At 43.2% G+C, this 27325-nt stretch overlaps 5 protein-coding genes across 5 annotated transcripts; 1 reads left to right on the top strand and 4 right to left on the bottom strand.

Moving 5' to 3' along the window:
- Positions 1-3946: 3946 nt before the first annotated feature.
- On the bottom strand, positions 3947-5578 carry MELLADRAFT_61885 (uncharacterized protein; the record flags this gene model as incomplete). Its single annotated transcript, XM_007408114.1, has 1 exon — positions 3947-5578. One exon carries the CDS (start codon positions 5576-5578, stop codon positions 3947-3949), a length of 1632 nt encoding a protein of 543 aa, XP_007408176.1.
- Positions 5579-14591: 9013 nt separating this feature from the next.
- MELLADRAFT_116020 (uncharacterized protein) lies at positions 14592-16898 on the bottom strand (the record flags this gene model as incomplete). The annotated part of the gene is made up of 6 exons (XM_007408113.1): positions 14592-15107; positions 15193-15612; positions 15723-16035; positions 16119-16256; positions 16446-16571; positions 16674-16898. 6 exons carry the CDS (start codon positions 16780-16782, stop codon positions 15032-15034), a joined length of 1182 nt encoding a protein of 393 aa, XP_007408175.1.
- Positions 16899-17878: 980 nt separating this feature from the next.
- Positions 17879-19056, bottom strand: MELLADRAFT_123372 (uncharacterized protein; the record flags this gene model as incomplete). Its single annotated transcript, XM_007408112.1, has 5 exons — positions 17879-18130; positions 18234-18436; positions 18530-18604; positions 18687-18811; positions 18911-19056. The coding sequence occupies 5 exons, from the start codon at positions 19054-19056 to the stop codon at positions 17879-17881; spliced, it is 801 nt and encodes a 266-aa protein (XP_007408174.1).
- Positions 19057-21848: 2792 nt separating this feature from the next.
- MELLADRAFT_105025 (uncharacterized protein) lies at positions 21849-22856 on the top strand (the record flags this gene model as incomplete). Its single annotated transcript, XM_007408093.1, has 4 exons — positions 21849-21926; positions 22031-22204; positions 22297-22479; positions 22560-22856. The coding sequence occupies 4 exons, from the start codon at positions 21849-21851 to the stop codon at positions 22854-22856; spliced, it is 732 nt and encodes a 243-aa protein (XP_007408155.1).
- Positions 22857-24406: 1550 nt separating this feature from the next.
- Positions 24407-27263, bottom strand: MELLADRAFT_77367 (uncharacterized protein; the record flags this gene model as incomplete). Its single annotated transcript, XM_007408111.1, has 4 exons — positions 24407-25556; positions 25651-25907; positions 26013-26840; positions 26950-27263. The coding sequence occupies 4 exons, from the start codon at positions 27029-27031 to the stop codon at positions 24708-24710; spliced, it is 2016 nt and encodes a 671-aa protein (XP_007408173.1).
- Between the last annotated feature and the right edge of the window lie 62 nt (positions 27264-27325).

The raw sequence follows: 27325 nt of genomic DNA on the forward strand, positions 1-27325 counted from the left end.
GACGAGATTATTAATGAAATAGGCGCTAAAATTGAATTGTTTAGCTCAGAAGGTAGAAAAAGGATGTCGATATTGGGAATAATGTAGATGTAATTTTCCTAACAATCTGGAGAACGGGAGAAATGGGCACATCAGACTACAAGGTACCCAATCTGGAGTGAAGGAACGACTGAGGTCCATTGGGGGAACCTGTCGATTTGCCATTTTGTTGCACATCTTCTTAGAGTAGCAAACCTTTCCTGTCGTCTTTGCCAAGTTTCCCTCCCCCTTTTGCAGATTCCACTATGTTAATACACGTACCAACTTTGAGGAATCTGTTTTGGGTTCGGTGGCAAGCGGGACGGTATGCTACACATGGAGGTCCGGAGACCTGGATTGCAAAAGTGTGCCCTGGGATGCGGGGCGCTGGAAAAGAGATAACGCTGGCAGGAGTACGACCGCCCTTGTAGTGATAGAGAGTTGGTGATGGTAGTAAGAAGAGATCTTGATGTACGGCGGTTGATGCCGAGGTTGTACGACTCCTGGAACGTGCGAATAAGCATGCCTGCGAAATTCAAATTTGTGTTAGCCTTTGTGTAATGTGCGGATAACCCACTGGGCTTAGCGTACTAGCACAAAGGTTCTCTTGAGTAAGAGATTTCCCCGACTTCGTCAGAACGGGTAGACGACGTTCATGAAGGAGACGAAGTCGTCAGCGGACGGCTCGAGCTGTGGGAAGCTGGGAGCTTACCTCCAAAGTGGCGTGAGCCTCGGTTGGGGTGCTGACCAACGCGGTGAACCGTGTTGATGTGTAAAGCATCTGCGAGAGATGTTTTGTTAGCCTTTGCAGCGAAGTCCCGGAGGGACGAATCACTTACTCGTGCTGATCGCCGAGGGGACTGGAGCAATTGTCTGGAAATGAGGTCTGCGACTTCTATACATTGGCTGTATAAGAGAGAGAACAGGACCAAATTGAGCCAAAGATGTAACAACACCGGTGGTGAATGTAGGAGCCACGTACAGGAGCTTTTGCTGGAAATTGGACTTGCTCTCCTAATGTGAGTCCGACCTGCGGCATGTTGTCGACCTGGCTTTTCATGTTTAGGATAGGGTGGTTTCTGACGTAGAGTGACCATGCGTTTGAAGACCATCGTCCTATTTGTTGGATTTTGCTTGCGCACAGGCCTGCCTGGGCTAGCGCCGTCCCTCCGCCGGCACGTAGGGAGTGGCCAGTGCGGTTGTTGCCAAAGATTGATTGCAGCCAATCCATGAACCATGAACGAGTTGGTGATTGGCCATTTTCCCTTAGCAGCAGGAGTAGATGGGCTGGGAATTTTTCGTCTTGCAGGTTGATGTACCGGGCGAGGGTTCTCACCGGGCATAGATGGCTGTGTGGTCGCTTGATGATCACTACCGGGGTGCCTTTGTACAGCTTGTCTGCTTTGTGATACGGAAGATGGTAGGATGCGGCCAAGCCGCAGAGGGAGATGAGCACAGATGACCGTTTGATGATTTTCCTTTCGTTGCAAAAGTCGATGGTATTGGGTGAGACGAGTTCTCCTAGCCGGTGGAGGGCGGCAAACCCTAACACTAAGATGGGGTTAAACAACAAGTCGTCGAAGGTTGAGTTTGCTGAATTGGAGGCAATTTCCAAATCGAGGATGGTGAAGGCTGGTGCTTGTTTGATTCCTGATGAGAACTGCTTTTCACAGCCAGTGATGGATTCTTTCACTCGGTCTGACAGTCTCGCTTGCAGGACGTGTGGGAATTTGGGTTTGAAGTGGTTGACTATGCCGGTGAGGTAAGTTTTTATTGTTGAGGGTTGGACTTCTCGCCCAATGACTGAGACGAAGTGGGCGAGGTTGACTTCAGACGGGTCTACGGGATGGTGTTGGCTTTCGCAGAATGCAATGAATCTTTGGGCACCACAGGCATACTTAGCTTTAGACGATGGTTCTAAGCACATGTTCCTGTCGGACGCGTTAAGTTTCTCTTTCTCTTCGAATGATAGTAATTGAGTTTTGAAGGATTTCGGCGGCATAGTGAAAAAGAGTCGATCAAGGGAAAGTGAAATGTTTTTTGACTTTTTTGAATTTTTATTAGAGAGAAAGATAGAAACAGAATGTCAAAAGAGTATTTTGAGCGCCTGATCCCGCCTTCCAGGAATTTAGGGATGGCTGGGAGGGTGATATGCACTCTTGAAGGGGGGGCGCCGTCAGCTGAGATGATCTTCTGTCTTGACAGGGCGTCCGCAATCACGTTTCGGTCACCCGCGACGTGTCTTACCACTACATTAAGGGACCGTTCCAACATTCTGTTTACCGCGTGCCTAAACAGGACTCTGGTTAAGTCGGTTGGTGCATGTGATCCAAAGAGGTAACACACTGACTGGTTGTCGGTGAAGATCAGGATTTTTTGGGCGTTGGTTGCAACCGCTAGGTCGATAGCCGTGACTACCGCGAACAATTCGGCCCAGTAGTTGTCTCTGGCTGGGGCGGGAAATGACAGGTTCCATGTCTGGTTTGTTCGAGGATTCCATATGCCCATGCCCGTAGGGCAGGCATCACAGAAGAAGATTGTTTCTGCCAAGCTGAGATGCCAATGGAAAGACTCCATGATGCGACGGCCGTTCCAGGACTCCAGTGTGTCCGCTAACCAGGTGAGGTCTTCTTTCGTTGACTTGTTGAGAGGGACGTGAGCGTTCCGCATGTTTTTACCGGCGATTTTGTCCCAGGAGGATTGCAATGCCCAGCGGCCTAGGGGAAAGGCGTTTAAAGCCCAGTTCGCCCACCCGGTGAGGCGTTGCCACTCGACTAGTGGTTGGGAAACGGAACAAGTGAAGGAACGGAGTTGAGAAACCAACACAAGGCGTTTTTCTTCTGTCAAAGAGATCGTCATAGTGTCGGAATCAATGAGGTGGCCTATCACTTCTAATTTGCTTCCCCAAATCTGTTTCTCCCAGGCCCATGGGATTCCCAAGTAGTCGAACAGGGAGAGGAACTTGGCTTGGTTCAGTGGAATTACGTGGGCTTTGAACAATACCATATCCTCAGCGTATTTGGCTCCCCAGGAGTCATCCATGTAGGCATTGAGCCCTGTGATGCCTAACTGATAATGAGCTATCCATAAGATGAGTGAGAAAAAGCTACACCAAATCTTGGGAGAGCTTGCACAGCCGAAGTTGACGCATCTGTCGATATGGTACATTCTCTCCACGAAGATGGCTTGGCGCAATTGCCATTGAAGGTGTACTCCCAAGATTCGGCAGGCGGAATCCACGTCCGACTTCCATATGATCAGGCGTCTAGTTTGATGGATGCCTTTCCTGGTCCATAAGTATCTTGAATTTTGTACTGAAGCGCTGGATGGTGGGTGTTGAAGGTGGAGCAGAGAAGGGATGAATGAAGAAATGGAATCGAGTTTGATTCTGATTTGATTGCGGTCAATGAGGTCATTGGGAGCCAGGCTGCCGAAGCTCATGTTCGTGCACATTAGAGTCTTCCCAGAGTGTTTATTTGTAGCTAAGCAGAGAGGAGCCGTTTTCATTCCATGGAAAGGTGAGTGAAAGCCTTCCGAGAATCTTTCCAGGAGCACCTCCTTGTCTCGAGTTTTTCGGATGATGGCCAAACCCTCTTCTGTCGAGACGTGGTTTGCGTGCAACGTCGTATTGTTGGAAGGGAGGGACGACATGGGCTAAAACCCGTTGGTGATGCCTGAGAGAATGGATTGGACAAATTTTGGATTGGGGTGGTTTTTGGTCATTAAGCCTATGCGGCAGCTTTTGATAGGGCACACAATCTTAAATATATGGGGATTCTTTTTGATGGCGAAGGCTGCAAACGGGTCCGATGCTAAAGGAGGTGGGGGTGGAAGAGGCTCCGCGTCGACGGAGAAATTGACGGAAGGTGAGTAGTGTACCATGTCTTCCTCGATTTCCAACCCTCTAAGGAATTTTCTGGCATTGGGCTTATGCGTGTGCGATGCGTCCTCGATGATCGGCATCGCATCCCACTTTGTTGCATAAGTTATGTCGTCTGCTGCATTCATCGTCTGACTTTTTGCACATACTAGTGTTCCAGTTATTACAAGGAGTGTCGCTGAGCCTCCAAGAGGCAGAATCCTTGATCTCGTACGGGAAGTCGATCCTGGATTTGGTTTTCTTTGGTGCCGGTTTTGGTTTTGGTTTCTGGTATGAGGTGGTGGACGTTTTAGATGTGGAAGATTTGGTGTGTAAAGGTTGGTCTTTGATGACTTCCGCGCCATTGCCCAACCGGCTGAATCTGCCGTAAAGAATTTTGCTCTCCAAGTATTTGAGTTTTGGGTTGGAAAAATCGCCAAATGGAATGTTGGTCTGACGAGAGAATTGAAGGCGTAACGCCGAATCAAAGTCTCGAACGTCTTTCCAATGGATTCCCGTTGATGGGTCGCTAACAAACTCGATGATGTATTTGAAGTAATCCTTAATCTTATGGAGTGCAGGTGCAAAGGCAGTGCAATAAGCGTTGTCCAAGATGTCGATAAGGTGTAACCAATGGGTTTTGTCTTGTATTGGAACCCCCTTAATCTTCTCGTCGAATTCGAGGTCTTTCGACTCGTTGATCTTGATTGTTTTGATTGCACCGGGTTTCCCGTAGAGTTCTGCATAAACTTTTTCCAGATCCACATATTTGTACTCCAACAGGTCTCTTGACTGAGATGAAGGCCACTGATTGGGTTTTGCTGAACATGCTTCAAATAAGTCGGCGGCACGTTTAATATCTTCTTTGTATTCGGCTTTGATCCTTTTGATTTCTCTAACGAGGGGATCCGTGTGTTGATCGTGTTCTGAAGATTCGACTGTCTGAAAAGCCAACTTTTTGGGCGCCTTGTTGGCAGATGCCACAAACTTTTTGAACACTTTCTCGACATTTGACGTTGAACCGTGTTCTGGCGAGGAGGAGACACGGTGTCGTTTCCCTTTGTCAACAATGGGCATCCTGTCCGTATTGATTCTGTTGAAGATAGACGAATCGATGCGGTTGAGGAGAGGAGGCTCTCGAGGCCTTTCTGGGGAGTTGTCAAAACGTGTTCTACGATTATCGAATCCTTGTGAAGTGTCACGTTGTCTCGGGGACGCAACGTTTTCGTAGTTGGAATGTCTTGGTTGATCCTCTGCCCTTTGGCGTCTAGGAGGAGTAGGAGAGAATCGACGCCTGTCTGGACTCTTGGAACGCCGGCGAGATCTTCCGGGGCTTCTAGATCGACGCCGAGATCTTTCTGGAGAGCGTCTAGATGGTTGGTGGCGAGGAACAGAGTCGAATCTACGCCTGGTAGGGCTCCTTGATTTTCTACGTCGGGATGGACTGCCTCGACGAGATTGGCGACGTGGACTCCTAGAACGTTCTGTACCCTTCCTATGAAGAGAGGAAGGGCCTGGGTCTGCAGCATGTCTCGCTGCGGAGCTAGCCTTCGATATATCCGCGAGGAGGTGGTCATCAACTGAGAAGATGAATGAACCCTCCGCTGGACGTCTGAAAGGACAAGCCGGCATGAGAACCGCTGGATCGGATTGGAAAAGGGCCTTCATAGACTTGGGCCACACGTAGTTACTTCCAACCATTTTGTGAATAGGCCGGCCCGCTCTCGTATTGAGCTCGATTGCTGCTCTAGCGAAAACTGAGAAGTTGTAGATAAACTCCTCCACGTCATCCTCTCTAGGAGGGGAGACCTCAGCGTAGAGACCTCACAAGACACGCATAGAAATGACTCTGCTGCTGCCAGCTTTGTCATAGTTGTACAGAATCTCTTTGACCCTTTCGAATGAATGAGTCAAATTATTGACTTGGTCAATTTCTTGATGAGACAGTTCTTTATCATTTTGCATGGCTTTACAAAGAAAAAAGAAAAAATAACAACTAATTATGACGAGACCATTAATGAAATAGGCGCTAAAATTGAATTGTTTAGCTCAGAAGGTAGAAAAAGGATGTCGATATTGGGAATAATGTAGATGTAATTTTCCTAACAATCTGGAGAACGGGAGAAATGGGCACATCAGACTACAAGGTACCCAATCTGGAGTGAAGGAACGACTGAGGTCCATTGGGGGAACCTGTTGATTTGCCATTTTGTTGCACATCTTCTTAGAGTAGCAAACCTTTCCTGTTGTCTTTGCCAAGTTTCCCTCCCCCTTTCGCAGATTCCACTATGTTAATACACGTACCAACTTCGAAGCCAAGAGACAAAACCAAATGAGGAACCAAACCCGGGTTTTGCACGTCACCAAGATTTTCAAAAAAAAACAATCTTGGTTGAAATGGCTGTCATCCAAGTTTTACCCTGTGCCACAAATGTGGAAGCCATACCCTATGGCTTTGGGGTGTTTAAGAATTTAGTGAGTTATGTGTTTAGAGGGTTTTGACTGCATGCAATTCACCAACTTTGCACTTCAAAAAAAGGATTTTACTAAAGCCACCCCCCTGTGGGGCTTGACTGCCCCCTTTTTGCTGGGGAAAAGAAAAATATAAGTGTACATTATAAACGTGGGATGGGAAGGGGGTGTGGAACCATCTGAAATTTGGGTGAATTGAAACCAAAATGAAAACTGGTATCTGGTCCCATATACATAGATGCATGATCATTCTGGTTCACAATGTCTTGGAAATTGTATGCTGGTTCCTAGGCCTAAAAGGTGATTCACCAGCTACAAATGGACATGATCCCAATAGCTGTAGTCTTGCAGGCTACATACATTTAGATTGTGGAGAAATGGGAAGTTTGATAGGGTGAAATGAAACTATGTAAACAAAACAAAACATGGCCTAAATTGTGAGGAGTTTGAACAACTTGAGATTGAGACATGAGTGGAAGAACCTTTCTGTCTTATTTCCTTCCTCAAAGCTGAGATATCAGTGTTAACACTCAGGTACAATTGATCCATAACCTTCTGGTTTGATTGTTTCAAACCCTAGAGTCTAGATCAACAGCATGGCAATTGCAATGGCCAGGCTCCACTCAGACAGTTACTAATTTGAGGGTCCAAATTGTTTCAAAAAGCTCTGGTTGTTTTTAAAACAGTGCCATGCCATGAGCCTTGTGGTCTCCACCTACCAGCAGGAGGATGAAGTTTGAGTTTTGGGTGATCATTGCAAGAATATTGCAGTGGAGGTTTGTTGAGGTTTTTCTCTCACTCCAATCTGTGTTTCCTGGCTAATTTAGAGGATACAGATTCCAGGAGGTGCTGTTTTTGAGGCTGCCCCCTGTATCTCTTAAAATCTTGCAATCCACCATGTTGGTATCCTTGTAGCACGTTGAGATGCACACATGGAGAGTTTTGAAGACAATCAGAAAATCCTTTGGTAGGCTTTAGACTGAGATTGGTGTTTAGTACCCTTTGTGAATGATCATTTGACTAAAGGATTTGTAGGATCCTTTGTCAGTAGTTGGGGTTCTCTGTGTCAACATCCCAGTTTACAAAGGGAAGACGTGCCTATTCATTATGTCTGTGTAGGATTTGCTCATCAATGAGCCCACACCAACTCCCTTCAAGGCAGAAAGGGAAGTCGTGCACACTCATTGACAAGCAAACAGTACCCGGACATGCACTGCCAGCATAGATGCCTTGGGTTGAGAAATCCAAGGCATCATCGGAGGCAAATCCTTGGACAGACCTTGTCCAAGGTTTTTGCCCTGAGAATTACCTTGGATCAAAACCTTGGGAAGCTTCTGTCCCAGGTTTTGCATCCGAGGATACCTCAGATTACAAAATCCAAGGTAAATATGTTGGTGGTGATGGTGATTGTGGAGACCTCTTTAGAGGATCTTTCAAGTATGTATTAAAAGTCTTTGGTGTGTGCATGTAAATGTGCTACAAGGATACAGACATGGTGATCAGCTTGCTAGACCCCCCCTACATGGAATAGGCAACATTCTCAATCAATATACAGCATAACGGGGACGGTCAAGCCTCACATGGGGGGGCTGGTTTTAATAAAATCCTAACCAAATGGACTCTGTTAGCCTAACATGATATGTAGTTGCCAAGCTTTGAGTCCCTAATGTTTGCCGCAGACCCTGCATTAATACATACATAAAACTAAATTTGTATATGCCCAATCATATCCAAATTATAGAATTTTCTCACCCGTCCAAGCTGTTTCCAAATGGGTCAACCCACCATTGACAATCATCTACAGTTTGCCAAGCACAAAGATGAACTTGTTTGCAATCTTCCACTTGGAATCCTTAAAATACCATAGGAAGCTTAGTGCAAAAGAATTAATAGATGGCCATGCTTGAGCAGTGAGGTGGCTGTAACCAAAATGAGGAAAATCATTCAGCATCTGCAGGATATAAAGTACAATCCGGGCATGTGTGGCCTTGTGCCCAGATTTTTTTGACTGTAGATTTGGATTTTCTGGGCAAAAGTCCAGGCCTGGGATTGAAATTTACTACCAAAAAAATTCTGGGCACAAGGCTTCTACTTTGTATCTGGTAATTGACTTATCACCTTTTAGCATCTTGAATTCCTCAACTGTCTTGGCTCTGCAAATTGTTCCACCACTCAGTAAAACAAAGTGACCCCACTCCCTCAACATCCCTACATGTATACCCCATTATCCTGCATTTACACCTACCAGCCCATATCAGCTGGTACCCAGCCCTCAACCCATCTCATAAAAAGTGACTGGCATCCCAACAGGCCTTATGTGTCCCTGCCATAACTGCCAGACCTGATCAACACACTTGAACTTTTATTGCAGGCGTGAAAACAGAAGTAGCCATCTACTCAACATGACATCAATATTCTGACCAAAGTGACCATTCTGGTGCAAGCTCAACCATGGTTATATACACTGCAAATATAATGTGTTTCTCCACGGTGAAAAATGATTACATTTAATTCAAAAAATGATTGAAAGTGCATTAAATCTACATTAAATCTGCATTTTTCTGCATTAAATCTGCATTATTAATTATTTTGTGCATTAAGTGCAATCATTTTTCACTGTGGAGAAACACATTATATTTGCAGTGATATGACCTTGTTTTCATGAAAAGTTTGAGGAAGACATCAAATATATCAGCAGTCAGTTCAACTTAGCAAACAGCTTCTCAGTTTCACAAAACAACAGAGCAATGGACTTAAGCATGATGCTCAAACAACCCAATGTTCCAATGACACCTGCCCCCAGCCAGGTGCAAGGAAGCTTTCTGTGTCACAGTTTGAATGGTACTCCTGCCATTGTCCACTCAGGGTGAATAAAAAAATGATGGGGTCTCCTTGTATGCAAAGAGGCAAGTTGTATTATTCCTCCTCAAGCATATCTCAATACCCTTTCTGACCAGATTGCATTTATTTTACTTATTCCATCATCCTCCAGAATTTTTGATACTCAAAAACAATACAATCCCATGATTGAGACACAAGCACAACAAAGGTAACCAGGCAAACAGCCCCTGGGGCTATGCCAGGAATTCCCAGCGCCAAATTACAATAGCCCACAGTATGATTGCAAGAACCCCTCTTCCCCAACCTGCTAAGAAATTTGCTCAAATGTTTTCCTCAGAAGATCTGTTGAGATTCCATAGTCTCCTGATCCATCAACAAGCTGATGATTGTAAGCAAGCAGAAGATTACCAGAACACCAAACACATGGTCACTTTGGTAATTTGGCCAGGATCTTTTGTGAGGTACCACATCTTTGACTTCATATCTTCAAACTGTTACTTCAGTCCTCCTCAAATGCGGTAAAAAGGACAACCACTTTGGATGTTGGGATGGATATGAACTGGCCAACCTTTGTGTGAGTAGTACTCATCTGTCTGCTGAGATTAAGCGTTGAAATGGTGCGTGTGGTCTTCATGTGGTACACTCAATTAAAGACTGCATCTAGTTGACCTCTAAGAAGGGTGTTTGAGAAAGGCAAGGGAAGATTAAGGGTGATAAGCAGCTATTATGCTCAAGCTTTGTGGGACTTCCAGGGGCAGGATTTGCACTTTGGTAAACCATAGATACTGAGGCTACTTTAGACTCTGTAATACAACAGAAGCTTGGCTGTTTTGAGATTTATTTGTAGAGACAATGATGGCCCTGGATGTAAGGTCTTGGATGACCTTCACTAAAAGGTCTGACTTCTGTCTGATATGACTTCTCTCAAGCAGCACTACCTTGGAACTTTGGTGTATACTTTGAAGATCTAACTCCAAAAAGTCCCAGATGAGGCTCTTGAAAGAGTCAGCAAAACGGCAACAACAAATAAGAAAGAAATCCCCAAAGGGAACAATAAGAACAGATACAAACTCAACTAACTCTAAACAGTCCCAGATGAGACTCTCAAAATAGTGACGACTGTTCAGAGTTCAGCAAGGAAAGATGAAATGTATACAAGAATTGTCTAAACCCATAGTGTAACCCCTAATGCCATGATGTGCTGTGTACTCCTTACACTGGACTCATGGAGATCAGCACATTGGGTGTTCAGCCTTACAACCATTAATAATGCTCAACAATGGTCTGTGTGAGGGGTCAGCTAATTTCAGGCTGACTCTTCAATAAACAAAGGTGAAGTGCGGGTAGTGTAATTTGATACACTGTCTTCACTTGGTACACCCAAGTGAAGACTTCAGTCAGTTGACCTCTAAAGAGAGGATTTAATGCCAGCGGGATGACTGAGCTGTCCTTCTAAGGATCTGGCTTGGAGCTCTGGTTGATCTTACAACTCGGGAGCCTGCAGTATGTTATACTCTGAAGATTCAGAGATGCCAGGGGGGATTTGGACTCTTCAACAAGGTGCCCTTTGAAAATTACCAGCTTGTTTGGTTAGCTATTAAATCCACCAGCTCAGAACACCACTTAAGGTTTTACAATCACCTGAACAAATAAAGAAAGGAACTATGATAATCAAAGTACAACAATATCACTTTACTCAATATTCTTGGTGAAGAACCAAGTAAGTTGTGATGATGAATTGTGTGACGATAATGAGCTGGTTCTTCTAGGGTGAGAAGAAGGGGAGTTCATATATTCCAGACCTAGGCATCAAATTGTGGTTGGCGCTTAGGTTTTCTTTTCTCCGAGTTAGGTTTGGGTTAGGTTTACTATTACTATTCACGACATAGTATGTCTTTGTACTTAAGTGACTCTTGATACTGAGCCATGAGGTGTATTCTTATGGTTTTAGACAGCTACATATATTTACATGTGTTTTTGCTGGCCCACAATCATGTACACAGGGCTCAGGGCTGGCACTACAGTCTTTATCAAGCTACACAACTAACCACATACTCAAAGATCTTCTCAGTGGGAGTCCAGTAAAACATGGCTCTGTGTTGTGATTGTATGAAAAGATGGGGGATGATTCAAGGGAAGAATGGGGGTATATATATTCACAGGTCAAGCCTCAACTTGTGTTTGGTGTGTCAGTGAGGCTTGTCTAACAATGTGTCAACTTTTGGTTGACACTTGGGTTAGATTTATTATGTATCTAACACATTACATACATGTGCTTAAGTGGCTCTTGACACTGACCCTCCAGATGTAGCTTATGTTATTTTACTATATTTTCATGTTACATATGTCAATGTTAGCCCGTGGTCCTGTAATCAGGGCTCAGGGCAGGCATTTTGCATTATCAGGCTCACAAGACATACACTACCCAGTTGAGCAACACCTTGGCAAGGAATGGGAAGGCAACTTGCAATTTTGGAACAAAGAAGAGAAGCTCTGTTTAAGTCTTCCTTTGGCCAACAAAGTTAGACTGTTAATTGACTTTGTTCAACTTCATATGTAGCTTTACCTACATATGCAAGCATCAGAACAATACCATGAACAGTGCCACAAGTGACTAGTTGTATTCCCAAATATCAATCCCTACCTCTGCAGAGATGTTGATCAACACTTAGTCATGGTTTCAAAATCTAGTAACAAGGACTGCATGTCCTTGTCTGTGTTCCTTACCCACTGTAATACAGTCAAATCTCTGAAATCTGGTGGGCTTGGTGGACGCCTTTTGGACCGGATAGCAGAGGTTATCGGATTTTAGAGTCAAACTCCCTGCTAAAAACCCAACTTGGTGGACCAAAATTTGACCGCATATCAGAGGTTATTGGATTTTCAAGGACCGGATTGCAGAGGTTTGACTGTAGTAATTCTGCCTCCAGCAAAAGCAAAAGCCATATGTATCATCCTTGATTCAATTTCCCCAGATATGCCTGAGCCAATGGAAAAATCATCAAAACCATTGACACAAGCATCAGAAAACCTAATTTGTGAACCTGTGTCACTGTAAGGGGTTCCGCTCCACAGAACCTCCATTGTATTAACAAGAAACATAGATTCCTCATTTACACCTTACAAATAAAAACATGAATACATAAAAAGGAAGAAAACATATTTGAAGAAATAAAAACTACCTATACACCTTTCTCACTTCAGTCTCAAGATTGTAAGACTAACATAACAGACACATTTGAATTAAGAACCAGAGACCCTTTTCAATTAATAATGTAGTTACCATCCCCATCATAACTAGCCAAGGTATGACAAGGTATAAATCCCGAACCAGTAGACTGAATTCAATACAATAAACTACCATCAACACAGCCACAATACTGTACTGCTATTGGTCCAGTACCGTATTGTTCCTGTTTTACCTGGTACCATACCTGAAAGTACAGTATACTCTTAGTTGATGGGTTTCATTGAAGCAAATCCAAAGGTTGATTAAGTACATAGAGGTGTCTTTGATGTTTTCCATAGTATGGGAGAACTTAGCTTAACACAAGCCCTCTCCGTGTGGCCATGTCTGTGCACCTTACAGAGGGCTCTGGAACTCCAACCTTTTTTTGATGTTTCCCGCTTATCTTGCTGATAAATACCACTTCACCTTGCAGGAAACTATGTCCAGGAATGGTTTCTACATGTCTTTGGCTATTGATCAACCAGGAAAGAATGCTCTGTCATTCTGTTTGCAAGACAAGTATCCAGGCTTTATGTCTCACTTGTAAAGGGGTGTACAGGCTGTATTTGCACTGCACGCAACTTAAGAAATTAAGAGACAGTACAGGCAGGTATTGTAAAGAAATCTACTTGGTTGGTTACACCACTCAGAGTGCCAACAACATGAGACCACAAGTATGTGTAGAAACTTATGCTGCACATCTTTGCCTGCACCTGGTGTTTATCAGCACGGAAAGCAGGAAAAAGCAAAAAACAACTCAAGCAGACTTAAGGTTTGAAGTCTCCATGCCAGAACTGGATAATTATTTGCAAGCCCCTCTGTGAGGTGTGCGGACGTGGCCGCACAGAGAGGGCTTGTGTTAAGCTAAGGGATAGCAAACACTGAAGTAGGGCTGTGACCTGACCCCCGCCCCGGCCCGCCAACTCTGCCCAACACTTTCTTGGGAAAAGGCAGTCTGTGGCCCGCGGCACTCAAATAAGCTAAAAGTGCTCTCAGAAAGCCCTGTGGGTGCTCTGGCTGCCCCAACTGCCTGGCTGCCTGTGTGTTTTCCGGATAAAGAAAAAAATGGTGTCTATTTTGGTTTTTATATCTCTCTTGACAATCTAAGTAGGTACACACAGGTTGGACAAGAAAATAACACTTAATCCTGCAACACCTGTCAAAATTTTCCCTTTCTGCCCCCGTTTTTATAAGAGTATGAGCTTTGGAAGAACACGAGAGTTCTTTAGTAAGTGCTAAAAGAACACGAGTGATGTGGAAAAGCAAAGTACCTAGTGGTACAAGAAAACACAGATAAGAATGAATTGCTTTAACACACAACACTACATAAAAGAACAAACCTTTGGAAGAACACAAGGGTTCTTTAGTAAGTGCTAAAAGAACACAAGCAATGTGGAAAAGCAAAGTACCTAGTGGTACGAGAAAACACAGATAAGAATGAATGAGAAAAAGGGAACAATAGTTGAGGAAACATTCAATCTTATATATAAAAGGAGATCTTGTAGAACCAAGGTACATGAATAGATAGAGAAGGAGAAGACATAATGATGTCAGAGAAGAAATGAAATAGATGAAGTTGACATCATATAGATATCAACTATGACGGAATAGAAATGAAGTTCTAGACTTGTTAATTATCTCAATAGTTTTTGCACCCTTAATTGATTCAAGGTGTGCCCTGATTGGCCCTAAGTGATTTCTGGATCTCTACTCAGGATGGGGGCGCAAAAAAAATAACTCAGCGCAGGGCGCGCCTAATCATCTCGGAAACAAGGTGGGCGCGCCCAAAGGCCTGTATGCCTCATAGTGAGAAAGTGGGGCTTTCCACATGTTTATTTTCTTATAAAATCCATTTCAAGTTGTTTTATGAATCAACTTCAATTAACAATTGACCTTCAAACAATTCATGTTCTACCTTATCAGCAACAAATATGTACATAAGGTTGGTTAAAATGCATTTCCTGGATTTTTTTCACATTTTTTTCATGATTTTTCATTTTTGCACGGTGAAAGGCCGCACCTGTTTTTCACAAAACGCGCCAGGGCGCGCCTTTTGTTTTAAGGCTGCGCCCCCATCCTGAATCTCTGCGGGTCTACTCAACGCCGGGCAGTACCCCGGGGCCACCCCGTCACACTCATGTCCGGGTCACACCCCTACACTGAAGTGCCATTGAACCGATCTTTCAATTTCCTTGCAAAGAAAAGTATGTAGCCAAGGTCCACACAGGTCCACACTCTTCAATCTACATCTCCCCATATTGTGCACTACCTCACAATCTTCAAGACAAATAAAACTTCCTTTTCTGATCCAATCAATCACAACAAAGCACAAATGTATGTATCAAAAAAGTCGCACATATACAATGCAATAAGATTTGGTCTGACTAGGAAGCACTCAATCAAAAAAAACACTAACAAATACATAAGAGACAAGTATTTGAATTTAAGGATGAGAAAATCTTCGTAAATTGCATTTCGTACTGGCACCAATATTGGACTCATCATTCCAGTATAAGATCGTTAAGAAAAAAAAACTGAGAGAGAAAGAACATAAACCATGATGAGGAGAAGAATAAAAAGTGATGAACTGATGTAAGCAAGATTTCTATTGTTTAAACACTTGTTGTGCTATCAATTTCGATTGTTGGGACCACAGATGAGATAAACTTCAAGAAAACGAGCAGATATCTATTGAGGTTTTTTCATAGAGGATAAAATGTATACGGTTCAATGATTTGTATCACAAAGACGAGGCAGGAGAATTTGAACTTACTGATCAACTCTCAAACCCTCAACTTCAGTCTCCTGGCCATCTGCATGAGAAGCAGCTGTAGGACTTCCACCCTTCTTTTCCTTTTCTTTCTCTTTATCCTTCACTACACCTGTAGCTTTCTTTACTACTCCACCAATCCATCCTTTTTTCTTTCCACTACTACCAACATTACCACCAGCTGCTTTCTGTTGAGCTTCTTTGAAACTTCCATCCATACGTTCAATGACCTTTTTCATCACACTAGCATGTTTACAAGGATGGACTGAGGCAAGGTTGAGACCATTGAGATGAGGGAAAGGTTCGATCGTTACTGTCTTCTGAGCGTAATCAGAGGAAATGTCGGAGAAGGTTTGAGTGGGTGTTAACGGATTCTTGTGTTCATCGTATCCCATCAACCACATCCTGGGAGTTTGATAGTACCTATAAGGATGATTCACTATGTTAGAGTCCAGTAGCAATATCGGACATTGCAAACTTTTGACACTGGAAAGGCGGGTGATCGAGAATTAGAGTCAAAGTAAAAGGCTCACTTGTCATACGTGATAAGACAATCGTAGGTACGAACGATCACCAGATTACTAGGATTAGTCTGACCAACTTCAATTTTAGATCCGGAGGCAGGGTCGGCAGCTGCTTGAGTTGCTGTCGCATCATCAGCTTCCTCAATAACCCCACCGCCACCTTCAAGTTCATCATCCATGTCTGGAATATCATCCATATTCGGAATAGCTTCTTCACCATCTGGCATCGATGGAGCGTTGATATCAGAAGAAAGTGAGAGGGATGCTACATTAGGTTCTACATCTGGAATATCTCCGATATCTGTTTTAGCAGATTGTGCAGCTGCAACGACGAAAGGATAGACCAAAACAACATATAATCAGGGTTCAGCAAAGTAATTTGCGAGAGGAATGCAAGTGACTCACTTCGAGCAGTGTGAGTCACAGCCCAATCTTCATCATCGCCTGTCTTCACGGCTCCTTCGGCCGCAAAACTCATCATTGTCTCAGCGTCTTCATCGGCGTCTGTGTAAACCATTTGAGAGGCTCTACGTAGACAAGCAACTGCGAGAAAGATCGATGGAAAGAGCGATGGAAAGAGACGACGAAGAGAGGGGTGTTAGTTACTCATATGACCAGCTTCTGAACTCATAGAACAAGCAATCCAATGGTTTGGATCACTTCAGCTTGAGTTTCCGATGCCTTTCTAGCTGACTTGAAGATTGTTGTGCTTTGAATGTGAAAATAACTTACCATTTCTTGAAATAAGGTATTGCTTATTTTCCGGTAAGAAATCACGACGTTTGGATGGATCACCAGATTCCCAAGACCAAGTTGGAAACTTATAACAAAGGAAGTCTCCTGCTGCAACAAACTCCTCTGGAATTCGTTCAAATGCAATGAGTTGAGAAAAGGGTTAGATATGTAGTTCTGATTTTAGATATTAGATTGAATGAGAAAGAGACGAAGGGAAGATGATACCTGGAGTGATTCGACCGTGTTCTTTGAATTTAGATTCCCTTAAGACAGGTGCAAGGTAATCTCTTACAGCCCAAAAGTGAGTTTGAGTGAATTGTTGAAGCGATTGCATTATGATACGTTTGATTTGATGATAGTTTGTTCGTTAATTAATCGTGGTTCGACGATGGAGGTGCCGAATGTCTGATAGTGTTCGGTTGTTCGATGAGATCTTGTTCTTTAAAGTGGTGAAGAGGGTTATGAAAGACCGAATCTTCGAATTCCATGTCTTAGTCGGGATCAGCGGACTTCCCCGGGCTTGACAGAACCCCTGAGAGAGCCGTGAGACCCGGGGTGCGGGATGTGGGTCAAACGTTGTTTCTCCCGACACTACGGTGGCTCTAAAGTGACACTTGAGTCACATCGTCAAAAACCATAAAAATGATGTTTGCGACCACAAAAAACCCAACAAAAATCTCCACCAAATCCCCAAATGGGATGTGCTTGCACATGGGTGTGAAAAATTCAAAGTTACAAACTTCTATATACACAGGTTAAATTCCTCAAAAAGAAAAAAAAAGTCAATATTTCTCAACATCAAGCGACAACAGAGGAATCAGTTTGGCTCGTTGAGAGGCAGGTGGGACAAAACCAGAGTGTGCTACGCATGATGGCCCTGAGGCCTAGATTGCAGAAATGATTTTGGCCCCGGGGAGACTTGATGAGGAAGAGCACATGAGGACGGCCAACTTGGCGCTGAACTACTCCACTGGAGTGTTCCCCGCTTGACCAAAAAATAGAAAATATACAATACAGTGCTGAACTGCTTTGGATATAACCTGTTTGAGCAAATACAAACGAGGTCTTTTTCGGATCTGAAGTAAGGTGGCATAGGGTATATATATTGATCAATGAGGAGTGGTTCATCTTTTGTGTGAGGTGACTCAGCTTTTGTTTTTCAACCTCGACAGAAGACTCATACACTTGTTGATATGTAGATCTTCCCTCAGGCTGATGACGAGGGGCCATTGGCTGCCATTGGGTGTTACTATAAGTATCTATACTGGTATAATCAATGCAAACATACTCTATAAAAGTGAAATGAAATTGAAGTCGACTTAGTCAAACTTCTCTTTCTATTTACATGTTTGGTGTTACTATATATATCGTGATTCAAAATAAAGAAAAAATAAATTAATTCCAACCCGACTTTTTCTTTTCTGTTCGACTTAAGATCGCCTAGCTCCAACGGTTGATGAAGATATTTCTTCCATTAGTTCTGTTGGACCAAAAGTGTCTGACCTTTTTATAAGACGAAAATGTGGAATTCTTTTGGATTTGTGTCTTGGAATGGTTGAGGTAAGTTGAACTTTATCAGGTGTGCGTTGATTAGGAGTACTGGCACTTCGGTTCTGAGTTTGACCAGAGTTGGAGTTTTGTGTAAATGCCATACATCCTCCGAATGGTCCATTCCTAGCGGTCTAAGAATCAATCATTCAAGTTAGCAACCGGATAACTTCCAGGGTGTTTCTATTTCAGATGAAATGTGTTGAGGACTAGGGAATGAACGGAACCACAACTAACGTTCAAACATCGAACAACACATGTTTTTCCATCGGTACCTCCAGTACATTGCATTCCTGGAGGGATTTGGGTGACAATAGGAAAATTGGTGGCCTGTGCGTTAGACTGTCCATTTCTCCCGGGGACGTTGACAATCATTTCAGCACGTGTGAATGATGTACCGGAGGCAGTTGGATCCACTGCACATAAGTATCCACCTCCACCTGTTTGAGTCGGGGCAGGATGTAATCAATAAAAATGAAACCATCGGAACAGTGGATAGTGCGTAAGATTTAAAAGGGTGAAATATTACTTGCCATCTGCGTTAACCTGATGACCGACCATTCGAATGAGTCCGCTTCGCCCAACATCGGGCAAACCTTTCCTCTCGGCTGAAGGTCGGAGTCCGGTTATAACGAGAGGTTCACGGTAAGCGGTGAGGAAGAAGTACATGGGATTGGTAATGCGGCTGACCTTTTTGAAGCTCGGATGGTAAGTCAAGAGTTCCGCCAGCTACGGTCCGACCACATGGTGGACCTGTCCCAGCACTCAATTCTGCTTGGCTGAATACGGCAGAATCTAATTGAAAAGGGACTGGCCTAGGGAGAATAGATGGAACGCAGGAAAAGATTCGCTTCAGTATCTGGCTTGGTAATCACTCGAAATACGCGAGTTTGGATTGGTAAGGGCAGACTGACTGTGATCCGGTTCTCGGCGTTGTAGGTACAACACCCATTCCAACACCGACGTTTCCATTTGTTTCGCCGTCCATGCGAATGAGCACCAAATGACCAGTGACAAGATGGCTGATGCAAATCAAAGGGAGTAAACACTTGAGCGCCATTGATGTCGCGTCTGAAATCGAGGAGGTTCTCATCGTGATTGAGCCCGAAGTATCTAAAGTGTGAATTATTTTTTTGGGGTGCGCGAGGCGTGTGTATATATAGCGATTTTTTTGTATATACTGTAATCAAAAAACCTCTGAGAAGCCAAAAGGTATGAGCTCTGCTCAATGATCGACGTAAATACGAGGTAAAAGTGTTCGGAAGGTCACGCCAGATTGCCGTGCTACTATGGTCGGCCGTTGGAAGATGTTGGCCAGTTTTGTTTTCTAATAAATACGTGGAAGAGCCTGGTTTTACTAGTCGCTTGTTCGATTCGAAAAGAAGGTTGGACGATGCTCTCGAGTAGGTGTACAGTGTGACTCAAAAGCAAGTTATTAGGATACTTGATGGTTGTGTTCCAAGGTATGAACTGGATGCGACATGTGGAAGCCAAAGCACCTTATAACAAGCGAAGTCTATATACCTGGGGTACGACTGAATTCGCGTTGCTTGCAATAATACACGATATGACCTCATAGAGGAGTAAAATTAATGAGACTAGACCAGTCGATGGCACTTTGTGTCAGTCTGGAATGCATGTCGTTTTCCGCATCGCTGCCTATTTCACAAGGACGGAGTAAGTCGATGAACTCGTACACATCATTCTAGGCTGGCTCAGGTGCGAAAACAAAGTTTCAGCATGTTGATAAACTTCCAAGTTGGAAATGAAGATCTTTCAGTCATGCAAACATTGAACATACCTTTGCAAACTGATTATGGACTGCATTCACCTGCCGGGACACAGACAAGAGAAGAGAATGAGTTCGGTTGAAAAAGTCAAAAACTCTTCGAATACCTTGAAATATTAGCCTGGCTTTGGAGTATCCGGTCGGTCTGAGAACATCGATTGATTTCATTTCATCCGCAACAAACAGATATGCTCATCGCCCCTCATCATTCGTCTTCGGAATTGTCGCATCAAATCGAATAAATCGAATAAATCGAAGGTCTGTAAACCAGAGTAGTTGTGTACAACGTCCGGTGCTGAACGAGGCCGCAAGGCCAGGACACACTCATATCCGATCACACAAATCGGAAAAGAATCCGCCAAAGACTCTCCGGTGTTACCGTATGAAGTCTCACGTCACTATCAAACATCTGGTGGAGCTATAGATCCAATGATCCCTGGCGAGGCTGGGCCGCACAGCCACTGCCCTAAGGGTAAATATGTTACCACAGGCGACTGATGGTCGGTCGATTGAGTCGTTGACACGAAAAATATACATGCCGTACTTCGGGCGCATAGATCTTCAAGTATGATGCTAAACATATAGCTGCACTACCGGAGCCGATGCAATGCTTGCTGATTGAGTCGGAAGCAGAAAGTGAATGCATTTTTCACGTGTTCTATCAAAGGGATAGACTTATAAAATTGGTTTGCTCAACTTCAAGTAGCAAATCACACCATGGCCTCGAGGACCGTTACATTGAAAATTTATCAAGCATTTATGGAGCGTGAATTGCCCAATGAATCATTTAAAAGACATATAAATGAGAAAAGATGTCTGTTTGGCATTGAATACTTTGCATAATGCTCAAAGGTATTGATAATTTCTGAGGAGATCGTAGATGCAGATATCTAATAGTGAAGCGCATTTAACCACTTACAGTCAAAGTGAGGTGTCCACATTTGGAGTCCGTTTGGTGAGATTCACCCTGACCAAACCGGTAAAGCCGTCTGACAGATAATCATCAGGAGCATCCAGAACAGCCCTCCAGATGAGCAGACTTAAATTTTCTCTAGAATAGACGACACCATCGACAGAGGCTTTGGTCTTCGTGGTTGACTTGTCTACACTGACAGCTCGAAAAAGCACCTGCAATATGTTTTGAGAGATATTGAATCCAAGCACACTTCATTTTCTGAATCAGTTATGAGACCATCTTTCAAAAGCGCACTCACCCAGGACAAAAATAAGACTTGAAACTAAGTGTATATAAGAAGAACTGTAGATTCGCTGTCAAAAGCACTTCTAGATCCATATTCTATAGCCAAACATCAAAAGTCGGGACTGTGAAATCAGTTATCCAACCGGTCAATATCACATTCAGAATCAGGGTGTCATGGTTTCCAAATTTAGGATCATGAAGCCAGAACTCAAGTGCTGGAGGTGAATAACTCCTTGGACATCATAGCGCGAGCGGTTGACGGCGCGAAACATACGATTGACCAGAGCGCTTTTGCTTTTGAAATTTGCGTACAAACTAGATGAAAAATTCTGTCAAGAAGATCATAAATGCCCAAGTGTCTGTATCAGACATTCCGAAAAGTCGAGTAGATGGCAAAAGTACTTTATGATCAAATCAAGACCCAAATATAATGGCTTGTAGAACAAAATCATCATATTCAACGCGACATTGTACAAATTGTAAATGTAACACCTTCAGGATCATCGAGTAAGAATACAAGTTCAATGTGAGAGTATCTCCCTTGCACATAATAACGCTTGTTTGTCAATGGAGACGCTACAAAAAAATGCGTTCCGCTGCAAAGTTATCATTTTGAGTATCTAATAAATAAACAAAAGCACTGATAAAGTCCAATGCTGAGAGTCCCAATAATTCGGCTGAGCTTATCCAAGCTGATTTTCACAGTAATATATAGTCATCTCTAATAGGTTCTGTTTCTCTAAGATCTTTCCACGAAGCATCACTCTTCTTCCTAAATTCACGTCCAATTACTTCCAAGCTTTTTCTTTCAAACGACAGCTCAATTTTCTTGCAACGAATCTTTAATTGACTTATTATCATCATGCCTCCCCCTCCCCTAAACCTTACCACTTTCAGAGTTAAAAAAGTCTTTACCAATGATATCAATGATGGTTATATTGTGAGTACCCTTTTCTTTCCTTTTCATTCAATCTTTCAGCTCCTCCGATTCTTCTTCTAATGACACTTTCACTGATTCACTCTTACTTTTTTTTCCCTTTCCAGAGCGGCGCATCAGCAAACGACCGAAGCGCTATAGAATCAATATCCAGTGGTCCCTCCTCAGGTTTCCCGTCCAACCTCGAGAGGAGTGTCACCTCACCTATTCTCGAACGTCCTCTTCGCATAAAACGTAGAATCAAAAAAGTTATCCCGGTGGTACCTATCAACAATGAATTAGTGAGTATTGTAGACCTATCCAGTTTTGAACATATATATTCTTTGACATCTTTTCCTCATATTGATATCTACCTCTTATTTTCTTTACATAGGAATCCGAATCCTCCCAGCCCATTCAAACCCCTCTTATGGAATCAGATTCTCGCGGTCTTTCCGAAACCTCCTTGATCATGAACCTTGACGGTTCTGTCAAGTCACCTCATCGCAAACCCGCCCTGATCATCAGAAGAAAAACCAAGAAAACTGCCCCGCAGGAATTTGACCAGGATGCAGTGGTGAGTGTCTATCCTTATTATCATAAACCTAATCTTTCTTTTTAGACTTATCTTTTATTAACCACTTTCCCCCATCTTAGGACGCCGAATCAAGCAACCCCAGTCAACCCCCTTGCGCAGAACCAGAGCCTGTCCTTGAAGCACTCCCAACCTCCAAACGTCGCTTGAAGCATCGCGGATTCGCATTGGCCCGTGGTCAGGACTTGGAAGAAGCTATGCGGAATTGGTCGGCAGTTGAAGCTGAGCCTGATCTCACGACTGAAAAAGTAGAAGAAGCTTACGAATCTGACAGTGTATACTCGCAAGCAAGTGAATATTCTCATTATGGTGAATCTCTTGTTGATCCCTGGTTAAATACTAAGCGTAGAAAATCATGACATCTCATACTGATATATATCTCGTACGTTTTATTTGTAACTTGAATGTAAAGCTCGCTGTAATTGTATAAAAAGTCTTGCTCGTAGAATCAGGACAATGATCCATTTTTTCAAAATCCTGAAAATCAGCTCATGATCATCTCACTGGCGATTATAGAGTTGCAACCATATCTCGTCTAGAAGTTGAGAGTAGTATATAATGAGATGATACATACATCTATGGAACCATCTCTATCTGTCAGTCTGACTACTGCTTTTGATAATGCGGAAGCAATGGCAACCCGATACCAAATTGATTCAAGTTTTACACATAAATCTGTTGATTGAAAAACCACAGCACATTTCTCAAAAATCAATCATAACAAAACATCCAAAGATTGACAACCTACAGTAAAGATCATGACTTTAGCAACAGATCATAGAATCCGGTTTAACCAATGGCTAAGACTACTATACCCTGATGAAAAGATTATCATGGCAAACAGAAGATAATGAGAGAGATAATCACAGGATTGGAAACTTGGAATATGTATATATATAGCTTATTAATATAGGTAAGCTCAAGGTGTTTACTACACCATATCATCTCAGACTCAGCAATCACATATATCATACAAAAAACAAAAACAAACATGATCTGTATATTGTAGTACAAGTAGAACAAGAATTGTGAGGTATGTAGTCAACCCCTCTTCTGTTTCCCTGATCCTTAAAGTACATAGTAGGATTTTGGTTTGAGTTATAAAGAAATGAAAATACAAACCAAACCAAATACTTACATTCTTGTTTATCTGATCAACTGAAAACCCTAGATCATCACATTTAAAAGTTGGATCATCATCGAGAAAAGATTAAAAAGTTAATCTTAGAGAAGAAGCCAAGTATTGTGGGTACAAGTAAGATAAGATAAGAGCAATAACTGAAATAATCCAACTTTCAACTAACTATGTACAATCAATAAGAAATTCACCAAGAAAAGATAAGTAGTCAGTACATCAAAGAGTCGGGACACATGAGCTCATATTTCAATCTATTGATCTATTTCTAGTAAACATTGTTTCAAGACTGCACTTGAGGTTTTTCCTCCGGTAGGAGAAACATTTCACAAAAAGCGGTTTGGAGCCACCCCAATTTTCTCGTTCGTTGTGATCCCAAATAGGGTCTTGACTCTTATGGCTTTTGGCAAAGTAGCATTGGCCGTCTGGATTCTCGTAAGGATACACACTGAGGAGTGTGAGAGCATTAGGTAGGGAAAAAGAGACAGATCAGTTTCTAGACTTTGGAACTCAACGCGGATATACCACCATATAGGGCGTGGACGCGGCCGGGCAGAGAAGGGTTTGTTAAGCTAAACGATATTAGAAGGGTGAAGAAGACACCCCTTCCCAACTTTGCTCAAGATGGAGATCAGTTAAGCTTACTCAGACATCATGAATCCCTAAGTTATTGTTCGGCCGCAAAGAACTCAGCTAAGCAAGCTACCAAAATGTGATCCAAAATGTCATCAAGTTCATGATAAGCGCAACACCTAGAACGAAAATCACTCCAAATGGCAGATGTCTTGGTATACATAGACATGCAAACAAGATGACTATATAATACTTGCAATTATTTTTTTGCCCACCTTCAAGTTTTCAGGACCATACACTCTTTTTTCTTACTGATACCATGAGCCTACAACAAAAACTAACAAATGTAAAAAAAAGAAAAAAAAAAGAAAAAAAAAACAAAAAAAAAAGAGTAACAAACAACAAAATTATACATTGATATAATGATGAGAAATCGGAAAAGTAATGATAAAATATAACTCTTGAATAAGATGCCTTCATTTGATTTGATGAGGATTCATAATTAATTCCCATTAGCCTTTTCTCTTATCGATCTCAACTTCTTCAAACCTTTCAACATCAATACCTTTTCCTCTGTACCCATTCCTTCACCTGTACCACCCATCCCACTAGTATCTAGTTCATCAAACAAACACTCTAACTCAGCTTGACCAGATTGATCTTCAATCTCTAACAAATCAACCGGACTACGAATTCCAATCCAAATGAAATGTGGTCCATATGCCGCCATAGTAGGTGCCAAGCTCGTCAAGAAATCAACAATCTGTACTTGAGCCTTGATTGATAATCGGATATTGAGAAGCGACTGTGCATCATGATTGGCTGGACGTTTGACGTTCCTTGCCATTGGAGTGATTGTATTCAGGAGTGTAGCCTTTTGTTTCTCATATCCACTCATGGTAGCCTCTGTAGCATAATTGGTCGGTTCTCCGTTTTGAGTAGGGGGAATGTAATAGTATGGGAGTTGACCTAACATCTTGGCGGGTGGAACTATGCCTGCGGCTGGCACAGGTTCCTCGCTTCGGTTCGAGGGTGGGCTGGGGCTTGCGTGGTCACTCGACCCGGGAGCGGTTGGTGCGGGTGTATCAGAGGATCGAAGTGGCTTTCCGGTATAAGGGTCAAACAAGAACGGTTTCGGAGCTGACATGGTATTGGCTACCGCTGCTGCCGGTGGAGTGGCTCCCGCGGCAATTGAGCTCGGGCCAGCGGAGTCATAAGCAGCAAAGCCCTCAGTAGGATTGGCTGGAACGTGGGCCGATTTTACCCTCTTTCGCTTCGGCGCTCCAGAGCCATTGCTACTTGGATGCGCTCGACTCGGGTTGTGGAACGGTACATGAGGACCATACGGGTGCTGTGAAATGATGATTCATGTCATAAATTCATTAGCGGAAAATGGTTGGAGAATGCCCCGAAAAGAAAGAGTGGAAAATGAACATGTGACATACATTATGCCGATCGTTCACTTGTACCACTTCGAACCCCTCAACACCATTCTTCGCCTTCATGACCTTGTAGACTGCCTCGCATCCGTTCTCGGCCATCTTCTGACCAGCCGTACCAGGTTCTTTGAATCTACTACATCGTAAAACGATCGTACCAGAACTTCCCTTTGATTGGGATTGACTGAGAGCGAAGCCTCGAGCCTCGGCACCCTGACGAGCATATGTGCGAAAATCGTCCCATGATTTGAAGATTTCGCCAACTGTATCCCAATCGACAGACAAATAATCAACAAACGTCAATAGGAGGCGAGATTATTATTGGACGGAAAGAAAATAGGTAGAGTGATAAGAAACGATTGACTCACCCCGAGGTAGATGCGGGTGGATTGATTCGTCAGGCGGAGGGTCTGGGTAAAGACCTTGTTCAGTGGCTGAAGCAAGTTTTTGAGCTTGACGAGGATACGAAGCTGATTGCATGATGAGGTGTTGATCGTGAGAGGAAGAAGGATATCGAGAGTGATTGGAATGGGTCTCGATCAAATTAGAAGCAGAGGAAGAAGAAACGGGTGGTGATGAAGAGATAGAAGGCAGGATGTCGAGCTGGGTGTGAGAATCAGATGTAGAATTTAATCTACTATGAGCCGTGGTTAGATTCGAATGAGGTTTGCGATTAGGGTTCTGATACTCGGCTGAGTCTGACTCTAACGAGGGGTTAGTGTCGATATTATTCAAAGAACTTTTGGCATCAAAAGAACCAGCAGGAGTACCGGCGGGGCGGGGATGATTGAGAAGAGTTTTAGAATGAGGATTTTTGACGGTAGGCGAAGATTGAAAGCTGTTAGCAGTAGGATTTTGATGGACGATAGGTGAATGATTATGGGTAAGTTGCGATTGAGTAATCTCAAATTTGCCACCTTCTACGAGCGTCCCGTCCGGGTTCACTTGCCATTTTGCAGTCACCGCAACCGGACAAGGTGCTTGAACGACTTCCCCAGGCGCTGGAGTAGCAGGTTCTGAGACGCCGTTGTTCTTCTTAGGTCGCTTATAGTTTCGACCCACAGTACAAGCAAAACATATGTCTTGACGGATCTTTTTAGGATACGATCCTCTGGAGGCTAGATGAAAGCCAAAGGAGGCTGCCGTTCGCTTGCAATGCTCGATGAAATGCTCACGACTATCGAAAGTGGTACCAGCTATTGAACAAGAACCATATGTCAGACAACGGTTTAAAGGAGAATAGAAACGAAAGAGCAACAAGATGGACGGGAAAAGATAAGATGAAGCAAAATGAGATGGACTGACTTTGACCAAGTTGAGGGCTCATGAAGACGCTTGGGGTTGAAACGGAACCATCCGACGCAACTTCAGCGAGGAGAGGAGACATGGTCAAGAGTTGAGATATGTTGAGTAGTTGTAGTGATCTGGACGGTAATGAAGATTGAAAAAGTAGAAAGGGTTCAAGTGTTGAACGATTTGCGATGAATTGAAAGGTAGGATATGAGGAACGAAACAATCGATGAAAGTAGGATGATAGTACCTAATGAAGATCAAATTCAAAGTAGATAGGATAGAACGAGATAAAGAGGAGGTGATGACCTAAATCAGATGATGATGATGATGCTGAGGCTGAGGATATGGAAGAGAAAGAGAAAGAAGGAAAGAAAAGCGAGGGGAAGAA

The sequence above is a fragment of the Melampsora larici-populina genome (genome assembly GCF_000204055.1).
Source record: "Melampsora larici-populina 98AG31 unplaced genomic scaffold MELLAscaffold_11, whole genome shotgun sequence".
Lineage (NCBI taxonomy): Eukaryota > Fungi > Basidiomycota > Pucciniomycetes > Pucciniales > Melampsoraceae > Melampsora > Melampsora laricis-populina.